Below are 12,481 nucleotides of genomic sequence, written 5' to 3'. Positions count from 1 at the left end.
TACATCTTTCAATTTATCAGATACACAACACACACAGTAAGACAAAATAAAATTACAATAAAAATACTTAGAGAAATGTATCACCACCTTTAGATCTCATAAAGCACTACACAACACATAGGATTATGTATTGCTCTCTTCTTATTATTATTATTGTTTCAAAAATTTATCAACATACTCTCCAATTGAATGAAATGAAAAGATTTTAAAAAATGACTCGTTGAAAAAAAATTACAAATATTATCTCATATTATTATTATTATTATTATTATTATTAATATAAAATGAATGTAATGTCAGTCAAAGAAATTGACAAGTAACATAGGCTGACGTAAATACATACATGTACACAGCACACTTACATGCTATATATATATGCAAATCATGTATTACAATAGAACCTAATTGGAAATTACACTTACATATGAAAATCTTAAGCTAACAACAAAGAAACCAAATGAATGAATATAGAAGAAACAAAACAAAAAAAAGTAAACAAATAAACAATTTGTATACATAATCTTCTTATAGCCTTATTGAATACAGTTGAATTATGTACAATGAATATTCATTCATAAAATTTATTTTTCTATATTTTTTTTTATAGATATTTTGTATTCAATAAAAGTTGTATTCATTTCAAAATAAGATTTATGAAATGAGTGTGTAGATAAGTAACGAAAGAAAATCCAACTTCCATGTTAAATTGAATACTTTCATTTCATTATTATTAGTAGTAGTACTATTACTTGAATGATATGATTTATAAGTAGTATGAATTATGTAATTTACAATGTTATAATCATTCCTTCAATTGTACTTTCTTTTTTGTTCTCCTATCCTTTTCAAAATATTCATTCAATTACCAGTAGTACCACTAATCATGTGTTCTTGTTCAGTAGATGAAGAACATAATAAATTTTTAGATAAATTTGTTATACTATCAACTAAATGTTCATTAGATAATAAAATATCTGAATGGATTTGTGGTTGTTGTGGTAGTTGTTGATTTTGTCGATGATGTTGATGTTGTTGTTGTTGTTGTTGAAGAGAATGCATAGATAATCCTGTACGTGTTGATCGATTTATGTTTGTAATTGAATTTGATCCTGACACTGATACACCAGCTGCCATTGCTGCATTATTAAGTAGATTATTAAATTGTGTAGAGAAAAGTAACGATGAATTTGATGATAATGCAGATGTTGATGATGTTGAAATTGATCCTGTCAATGTGGATGAACATCCTATTCTATTTCCTCCACCTCCTACATCTCCTCTGTTTGAATTCATATTTGCACCAGCGTATACAGCTGCTGCTGCGGCTGCAGCTACTGCCATTGCTGAAATAGTTGCAGTGGAATCTGATGATGAGTTTGATGATTTACTAATCGATAAACTATTTGACTGATTTAAAAATGGATTTGAAATAAATGAATTATTATAATGACATGATGTATTTGTTACATCATTAGTTGAACTTGAATTAAATGAATTTGACATTTGTAATAGATTAGATGAATTATTCATGGTATTACTACTAATATTAGCATGAGTATTCCCAGTTAATGAATTATTTCTTCGTGAGGTCGATCTTTCTCGATGAGTTTTTTCATTTAATGGACTATTTGTATAATTTGATTTATTGGTTATACAAGGATTTGTTGGTACGTATTGATTTGATCCAATACTGTTATTATTAGTACCAGTATTTGATGTTGGGGACGGAGGTGATGAAGCTGATGATGATGATGCTCCACCACCACCACCACCTCCTCCGCTACCTCCACTGGGTGTTGTAGTGTTACAATTTTCACTGGTGACTGTTTTAAAAACTCCTGATTGGAGAACAAGTCGGCCTTGCATTAATGGTTTAACATAACGTCGTCGAGCATTAATAAACCAATTATTCACTGTTGTACGTGATAATCCAGTTTCCATAGCAAGCATCATTTTTTCCTCTTCTGAGGGATATGGTTCTCTCAAATGATCAACTAACCAACCGAATAGACGTTTCCGTGCTGGAAATGGTAGATTAGTTCTAGACAACCCAACAGCTCGTCGAATACTAAATAATGCACCCGATCCAACGCCACCACCACTAGGCGATGATGACGAAGATGAAGGCGCTGTTGTTGTTGGCGTTGATGTTAATGACGTGGTCATTAATGTTGTAGTTGTATTATTATTGACTGACAAATTTATTGATGAATTTTCATCAGATTCTGTTGAATTAGAGTCGCCCATATTATTATTATTAGTTCCAACATTATTGTTGTTTATCAACGATTCAGTGAAATTTCGATGGTAATGGGGATGATAATGATGATTCCGTTTTTGATCATGATTCGTGGCAGAACTAGGTGATAAATTTGTTCGACTAGCTCGTCCACTACTAATACTACTATTACTTACATTCCCTGCTTTGGTACTATTCGTATTACTACTATTAATGCTATTGTTGGCATTCATCATATTCCCAGTGAAATTATGATTACATGATTTATTTAAAAACTTCAATTCATTATTTGTATGTAGATGAGCAGTGTTGATCTCTTTGTTTGGTGATTGGCCATGTTTCATTGATTCTAATAGATCTAAAGTATTTAGAAAATTTTTGAAAAAAATGAAAGAGCAGTAAACAAAAACTCAGTGAAATATTTATTAATTGTTATTAAATCAGTTGAAGTTGCAACTGTACTGTTGGATGTTAATGCAGTGGATTTTATTAATCAAACATTCACTCTGAAATTTAAATATTCTAGGTTGAGGGTGGAAGAACATCTGGAACTCAAAACAACTGTCAACCAACACCAAGGTCAGAATTTTCAATACAAATGTCAAGGCAGTCCTACTGTATGGGGCGGAAACTTGGAGAACTACGAAAGCCACCATCCAGAAGATACAAGTGTTTATTAACAGCTGTCTAAGCAAAATACTTTGGATCCGTTGGCTAAACACTATCAGCAAAAATCTACTATGGGAGAAAACAAACCATATCTCAGCGGACGAAGAAATCAGGAAGAAGCGTTGGAGGTGGAGAGGACACACATTGAGGAAAGCACTAAACTACATCACAAGACAAGCGCTCACATGGAATCCTCAAGGCCAAAGGAGGAGAGGAAGATTAAAGAACACTTTATGTTGAGAAACGGAAACAGACATGAGAAGAATGAATAACAATTGGATAGAACTAGAAAGGAAGGCCCAAGACAGAGTGGGTTGAAAAATGCTCCATCCAGAGTAACAGGCGTACGTAAGTAAGGTTGAGAGTGAGCTTATTAGATTGCAACAGATCTTCTGTAGGACTAAGCAGGAAATTTAAGCCCATGTTGTCTTACCACTAACCTGCACTTGGCATCCTAGTATAGTGCACAAGATGTCAAACCACTTATACAATTGATAGAATTGCAATTTGATAGCTAAAACTTGATCAGTATGAAAATGATTAGACAAACACACAGTTGGTTACCACTAAGTGGTCATAAAGTGAAAATCATGGTATTGTTAAAATCCGAAAATTCAATTATTTCATTCTCAATAGTTAAACATTACTATATACATAAAAAAATGAGATTGAATCAATCTTAGGGACTTAGTATACTTAAACTTTGTCTTTAAAACAAATAATGCCGTAGAATAATATTGTGGAAACAATTAAATATTCTTGATGCAGCTTAAAAGTGTACAGAATTTATTCCATGTTTTCATTAGTCATAAAATGAATCACTTCACTACATTTCAGTTTTTATTAGGATAGAAACTGGTGATGTTTACTAAATTTTATGGTTTACATTACGAACTGACTTAAATTGGACAACCATTAAAAATCAAGAAACATTGGACTTGAGTTGAATGATCCACTGCTGAAAGTTTGATCGCTAACAATCCCACACACCTTTTTTTCCGAATAAATAGAATTAATGTTTAACATTGACCCCTAAGAGACTTGCCGCTTAGCAAGCATACAAACAGTTCAGTACGAAACCAGTTGAATCTCAAGCAGTAAGTCCATGAATGACATACAAAACTAGATCACTTCAAAAGTGTAAAATGTTTAAATGGTTACAATAACGGAGTGAAATGCACACCGTAACTAGGTCAACCGCTAACCCATCACCCTTGGCAGAGCATGCAATCCAAAAGTAACGTGAACAAAATCAAAGTATACGATGATCTATATATTCCGATTTAGAAATCAATTAGAACTGACTAATACTTTCAGACAGCTGTATTTGAAATAACAAACTACAATCTGCTTAAGGTAACTAGCTTACAAAATATAATATGTGATGCTTACTGCTAAAGACTCTATACTAAATCAAAACAAATGTTCAATGCTTCCTGGTTTTCAATGGTTACCTAACTTAGATTAGTCCCTAATGCAAATTACAAAATTCTAGTTACTTTCTAATATATATTCAATTGAATAATAATGAATCGCAATTTTTAAAAAACTTATGATATATCGTATTTAATTATTGACTATTATCATTTCAATAGTTGGAATCCTGAGTCAATTGAAGCTAGACAACCATCGAAAACCTGGAAGAACTGGACGGCAGCTTCGTCCCAGTATGGGACTCCACAGCATCCATGATACCGCCCTCCCCTCAAGAGATTCGAACCCAGCACATATCAGTCTCACACACGAGCGCCTAACCATTAGATCACCGAGCCTGTTGGCATCCAATGGTGTTAATGTCTAACTTCAACTAATCCACGAAATTGCGCAAACGTACACCATTATCTTCAGTGAGTTGATATCTCACAACAAACCCAGTTGAACTCCACTTGTCATTGCTTGTCACTAGAACTCCAGGAAATGTCTCTTGATGTCAGTCACTAGTGGGCAGATGATTATCATTTGGTTATTGATCAAATACTAATAATTATTTCATCTTATAACATAGTTCATTCAAGATCAATTTTCAAATTGTTTATATTCTATGATGAACACATTAGAAAAATAAAAACATCTTGTTTTCTCTTAACTACATTTCTTTAAAGTTTTTGTTTTACCATTTAAATATTATTTAATATTTATTAAAATAAATCTTATAAATAATTCATTGTAAACAATATCAAATAACAACAAACTATAATAATCATATGGATAGTTTGAAAAATAGACATTTTTTCTCAAGTTTTAACACTATTTGTTTATCACCATCATCAATATATTTTAAAAAAGTGTCATTCTATTTTACCCTTCCTTTTATACATCAAATTACTGATTGATTGACTAAACAACTGACTAGCTGAACAATGTAAACAACTTAACTCTGTCAATCAGTAAATAATCTAACCTACTTATGTATATGTATATATATACATATATATCCCTTATGACAGACAGATACTTTTATTAGTATAGATTGTTGAAAATAGTTTTGGGTGGCATCTCTTAGTTCAGTATTCATAGACAATTATTTTTTTTTAGGACATTTGGCAGGCAGATAGGCAGGTAGGCAGTTGTCTGAACTTTATTGAGTTGTATACACATTTATGTATACATACATATTACAGTCAGCATGGGGATTTTATAGGTGATTTTTAACGACATTTTTGATTGACAGGAAAAATATTATCCCTTCAGTGAATATGTATGTACTTACATGTGTAACTGATAGACACACTAACTTAAATGACTGACTGATTGATTGATGGAAAGAGATGGATAATTTGTACATGAGTTTGTATGTATGTATTTGTGTATGTGCTCATTCGTTTAAAAAAATGGATATGATAACGTACATCCATGATAAATATGGTCATGCATTCTGTTTAACTTTTATTAGGTGGTGGAATACCCTGTTTCTCTCTCTCTCTCTCTTTCAATCTTATGTCTTTCACACTGACATTATATAGTTCTGTGAAGAAGGAAATGAGAGAGAGGACAACAAATAGAAGGAAGATTGGATGAATGAATAAGTAAATGGATGAATGATTGATCGACTGATTTTGACTGAATGGGATAGTAGAAGCTAAAAGTGACTAGCTCACTGCAACAACGTATATAAATAGTAAGGATATTTCAATGCAATTTAGTATATCATTTAACAAAAAAGAATGAAAAATCATTGAAGTAACACGATAACATAAGAGAGAACAAAAATTACAACACATTGAGAAGAATAGTTAGTAGCACGAACATGATGACAATAATGATAGTTGTAATCTTATCACTATTGGTACTACTATTATTACTATTAGTGACAACAAAAACATGAAAACAAAATAGAAGAACAATAGTCGCAATAAACACTCACCAAAAGTGATTGAGTGAATCAAAAACAGAAAACAATGTGATATATTTTATTAGGAAATTAATAAAGGAAAGCAACAGAATTATTGAATAGATAGATAGTTAATGTTACAAGTAATCCAATCTATTTATCTATCTATCCATCAATCTATTATGTACAAGTGTAAATACATGAATATAAGTGTTTCTATAATTCGCAGTAAGAAAATTGTTCACTTATTCAGACATATACATGTACACATACATATAAAGTAACATCTGATTGACATATATCTGACATGAAAAGTCATTGATGTAGTCAGGTTTTCATAGAAAGCGTAACAAAATAACAAAACACACAAAAACAAAAAATTTTCTAACACTACAAAATAACATTGTATTACATGTACACTTACAAATAGAGAAAAAAATGTAAGGAGAGAATTATGCATAATTATAGCTGGGAGAAATTGTAACTAACATATATTGATACATTGAATATAAAAGATTTACATATTACTATGTATATTTGTTTGTATGTGTTTTTTTAACAACAGAGAACATTTACAGGTTGGTACACAATTTAATCATTATTTAATAATTAAATAACATGACAACAATAACTATCACAATGATAATGCTAATTGCTATTTACGTTATACAATAATCATTATATTAAATAAACAGACAGAATACACTACTCATCAAGAGTATAAGTAGTTTAAAATGAAATTAGTCACTTTGAGTTGATTATTTATACTTTCTTTAATCTGTTAATAGGGGAACACTTATGAGAACTATTCACCAATAATAAATATAATTGTCTAATAATTTATGGTTTTGAATGATTCTTCGGTTAATAACAACTGATGATAAGAAATCAATTCAGCTTATAACAAAATTCTTACAAAAGAATCTAAAATTGAATTCAAAATAGATTTATTATTTAAAATTCTTAAGTAACTGTAACACGATTATAGTATAAACAATATTTTATGTATCATCAGCTCATTGACTATTGAAGATATTCAATTATCAATATCAACGAGATAACTATTTCATTTATTACGTTATCATTCAGAGTAGTGTAGTTTAAATAAACTGTGCTTAAATTGATGAAAAAATCAGATCTAAATTTGAACTGCAAACGTAGATCATTTATTGATTATAGTTGAATTCATGAGTTAATTGAAGCTAGATCATCATGGAAAACTTACTGAAGAGTCCCATACTAGGACGAAATGGCCGTCCAGTGCTTCCAGGTTTTCCATGGCGGTCTAGCTTCAATTAACTCATGAATTCAAGTATAAAACTACTAAAATCTCCACAAAACCCCTTCTGATTTATTGACTACTTTGTATTACATAATTGCATAATTAAAATTATTAGTTATTTACTTAAAATAGTCAATTATTATTATTATCATCTTATCCAATTAAACTTTTGAATGTGTATCTTAACTTCAACAAAAAAAGTCAACATACTATAATGAGATAAATATAAATTAAAAGTACTTGATAGAACAAGCTGACTGTTTTTTTTTAGAAACCAATAAAATGTAAACAAACAATTTTCTACTATAAATTTCTCTTTTTCATTAGCTTCAAAAGTCTATTAAAAGTATTTTTCATTTCATAAAGCAATTAAAGAAAAGAAGAATATGAGGATTTGCGAAGAGTGTAGTATCTTCACAGTGGGATTCATGATGGCTGTTCAATGCTTTTAAGTTTTCAACGATAGTTTAGATTAAATTGATTAGTGAATTCGACTGTGAAAAAGCACAATATAAAGATGAAAAGAATTGAACGATGAAATATTTCCATTCGGACGAAATCATTTACTAAAGTTTTACAGTTGTATTCACTGTAGTTTAATAAATGCATAAGTCCATGGAGGAAGAAGTGGATCGGAGATTACAAGTGTGATGTCATAGGTATTCATTGATAAACCAACCTTTTGCATGTATACGAATTTTGGTAATTATTTCACTTATTACATACTACGTAATGATAACAATAATAATTAGATTTTCTAACTAGAAAAACGACATGGAGCAAATGATCTAATAAGAAAATATCACTTGAATTTCCCACATATTCATGACTTAGTTTGTTGATTTGTCAATATTTAAAAGTGTTATAAGTATGAAGAAACGCCGAATTTATATGAATATGTTTCGTTCCATTTTACCATTATCTTCATCAGAGCATATCAATGAATTCATTGAATAATACTTCAGAATTCTGATAACAATTATGCTCTTTAATATTTGTTCAGTTTTTTGTGTTTGTTGGTCTCCTACTGTCAAAAATGATAAATATACAAATCAATTTTGATTTGATTTAATGAATTTAGCATTGATTGATTTATTAACTGACCGACTGAATGTGTGATGACCACGTAAAGGAAACTAAGATAATTTATACTAATATGATGTTTTTTGTCTTTAATAAATTCCATCTTGCTAAAACTGTTTACTACAGAATACTGTAACAAAAATGTTATCTAACCATGGTGAATGCATGAGTGTGTATAATAATTATTAACTATGAGAAGGATATGTCAATGAATAAGCTAATAAAGGTGGAAGCAAGGGGAGACAAAAAAGATCTAAACCAAAGCCAAACAAACTAATGATTAGAATTTTAGATTATTACAATTACATTTCTATAGTTTAGACTACGAACTGAATTTAGTTAAACCACCATTGAAAACCGTGAAACACTGAACAGTTCTTTCACTCCAGTATGAGGATTCTTAGCAGTGCACATCCATGATACCCCCAGAAGGGATCGAACTCAAAACATATGGCCTCACACTCGAACTCTTAATCTCCAGACCACTGAGCATATCTTCAATGGTGTATATGTATAATCTCAATCAATTCTCGATATTATACCACCAATTCTACTGCTTGTGGTGTATAATAGCCTCATACTTGAAATGGTTGAATCTTATTATTCACTGTTTTTCACGAGGACTCCAAAAACTATAGTTTATAGTTTATGGTCACTGGTAAACACGTGATTATTATTAGTACAGGGCTTTGTGGATATTATAGAATTTTCGTACTTCACACTACAATTCAAGGTGTTTTAAAGAGAAATCGTCACTGGTGGAGTTCAAACGTGTCAGCATCATACAATGGAAGATTCTTACACAGTATCAGGAATTGGTTGATACTAGACAAGTACTCCATTGGATACCTGCTCAGTGGTTCGAGTGTGAGGCCATATGTCTTGAGTTCGATCCCTCCTGGTGGTGTCATGGGTGTACATTGCTAAGAACCGTCATACTGGAGTAAAAGATCTGCATAGTGTTTCTTAATTTTCAATGATGGTATAGCTAAGATCAGTTTCTGATTTAAGGCATTGAAATTCTACTATCTATACAAAACGATATACTGGTTTATATTTCATGAACAAACAGTTGCTCGTATGTTAACCCTAGTATTTGACTGAGCTAATTTATATATGTATATATACGGTTATTTTGTGATTTATACGTTATTACTCTTTTATTCATACGTCATGTATCTAAAGATGGGAGCTTACATATGCAAAATGGTGGTGTAAACACACATATTAAGCAATAACATATACACCCAATAACCGAAGTAACGTCATTTCAAATAGGCAGAAATGAAACTCATAATCATTTTATTCACTGATCAAAGGATTTTTTCGTCTTAATGTGCATAAATATATACATATGTGTACATTTTCATGTACTGGCTTGATGTACATCTCTGTATCTGTAAGGTGTTCGTGTATGTGAACGAATATTTTTTCCTGGGAAATAATAACAAGAAATAGATAAATCTATATTAATAGATTTATCCCAATAATAGCCGATAATATTTATGGTTATCCAGAAGACGACTGAAAATACAATAAAAATAATAGTGAATTTAGCGATAAATATTGGAGAGAAAACGTGATATACATCATTTGAAAGGCGCCTCAGTTAGAATTTCACAAAGTTGACCTTGGCTACCTATATATATATATATATATATATATATATATATATATATATCCACTATATTCACGAAGACAGTTTGCAGCTCAAAAACCTTATAATTTCTTGACTGTATAATGGACAAATAGATTAATCAATCTAACTTTTGTATTGGAACCACATCCGCACAGTTTGTATGTGCTCTTATTATTTACATGTGATTTCCTAAATAAATACAAACATTCACATTGTACAAATACGTAAACAAACAAATAAATATATACACATATGTATGCAAAAATACCTGATTAAATTGTAACAAAAGTACAATGCAACTATGTATATATATATATATATATATATATATATATATATATATATATATATATATATATATATATAATCACGTATTATCCTCAATACAGAGCACAATGAATTAGATAGAAAACAAATTAGGCGCCAATGTATATCAGAATTCAAATAAAACAAAGTGGAAAAAAAATGAAAATAATCTATTCAATGTAGAAATTCAGTCAGTTAGTTACATTGATCTAGAGTAACAAGAAAAATTCGACTAAATAGTGATTGTTTTTCACATAAAATTTAATTATTCATTTATCATTGAATATAGTAAATATTATAAAACTGTAATGAATAAACCGTTGAGCTGAGTTAAAATAAACGGAAGAGAAATATTGGATAAGTGACAATTCTCATGTTAATTCTACAATAAAATTACATCAAAACATATTTAATATGTCATTTACAAATCGTAAATACTAAGCTTGAAAATTTTTGCCATAATAAAACCTTCCCCTGTAAGACTAGTCAAATATTGAATGTATTACATGAATAATGCACTACAGTGTTATCATCTATGAAACACGATTGTATATGACACATACATTTATAGAAGCTATTTCAAATTTAACTGATTTACATCTTTTGATGAAAGGTCAAGATTATTAGTAGTTATGTAAGAATCAAGGGACTAATGTTAAGAATATGTAAAATACAAAAAAACGGAAGTTATTAGAAAGTAGTTTAAATATTTTTGAAGGAAAGGGTTTCTTCAAAGTTTAGTTAGAAGTTCACTCATATATCGATAGTCAAGGTAGCGGGAGTGATTGTACAAACCTCTTTTAGATGTAAACGTTTAGTTTTTAGACATGGATTATTGATGGATTCAGCACTTTACAAAAGACGAATCTATAAACCACATGGTAAATTTGGCAGAAAAAAAGCTTTATTCAAGTGTACTTGACGATATGTATCCATCAAATGAGCGAGAATAGAATTCTTAATCGCTTTTACTTATCCTTTTTTCAACCAAGATGGGTGGTGTTATAATATACAATGATAGACTTGACGAATTGTACATACTATATAACTGGCACCACAGGAATAACAAATTAATAAATATATTGTATTGGTATTTTATTCTTGATTTTTATCCCCTTCGATAAGAGGGGACAGTTAACGATTGTATTCATTTTTAATGATATGTTCATGATAAAACTATTATTTTCTTTCTATTTAAAAAATATATTAATATTACAGAGTTAATACGTTTACAAAAGAAAATGTGGTGCATAATTGTCGATCTAATCATAAGTTTTTATTTTTGTTTTGTTTTTTGCGAGAAAAAATATTGATAGTTGAAATCATGAGTCAATTGAAGTTAGACAACCATCGAAAACCTGGAAGCACTGGAAGGCCTTTCCGACCTAGTATGGGACTCCACAGCATCCATGATGCTACCCTCCCTTCAAGAGATTCGAACCCAGCACTTATCAGCCTCGTGCGCTAGCACCTAACCATTAGACCACTGAGCCTGTTGGTATCCAACGGCGTTAATGTGTAACTTCAACTAATCCACGAAATTGCACCAACGTACACCATTACCTTCAGTGAGTCGATATCTCACAATAGACCTGGTTGAACTCCACTTGTCACTGCTTGTCACTAGAATTCCAGGAAATGCTTCTTGATGTCAGTTACTAGTGAGTAGATGATTATGATTAGAAGGGGTTTTGTGGAGATTTTAGTAATTTCAATAGTTGAAATCATGGGTCAACTGAAGATGCTGAGGATTTTCGTACCAGGAAGAAACGGCGGTTCAGTGCTTCCAGGTTTTCCATGGTGGTCTAGTTTCAATTGACTCATGATTTTAACCATTGAATTTACTAAAATCTCCACAAAACCCCTTCTGATAAAAAAATATTGACACAAAACTAATTTGATATTCTTTGTTATAGAGTCTAATCTATTGTA

At 30.5% G+C, this 12,481-nt stretch overlaps 1 protein-coding gene across 1 annotated transcript in view; it reads right to left on the bottom strand.

Moving 5' to 3' along the window:
* Window positions 1-858: 858 nt before the first annotated feature.
* Window positions 859-12,481, bottom strand: part of MS3_00006610 (uncharacterized protein) — a gene marked incomplete at both ends in the record, with an annotated part of 48,334 nt that continues 36,711 nt past the window's right edge. The window contains one exon of the mRNA XM_035734166.2: window positions 859-2,597. Coding sequence (XP_035589090.2) covers window positions 859-2,597 — 1,739 coding nt within the window. The remainder of the gene's footprint in view (window positions 2,598-12,481) is intronic.

The sequence above is a fragment of the Schistosoma haematobium genome, chromosome 2 (genome assembly GCF_000699445.3).
Source record: "Schistosoma haematobium chromosome 2, whole genome shotgun sequence".
NCBI lineage: Eukaryota > Metazoa > Platyhelminthes > Trematoda > Strigeidida > Schistosomatidae > Schistosoma > Schistosoma haematobium.
This window is presented reverse-complemented; position numbering and strand designations above follow the sequence as displayed.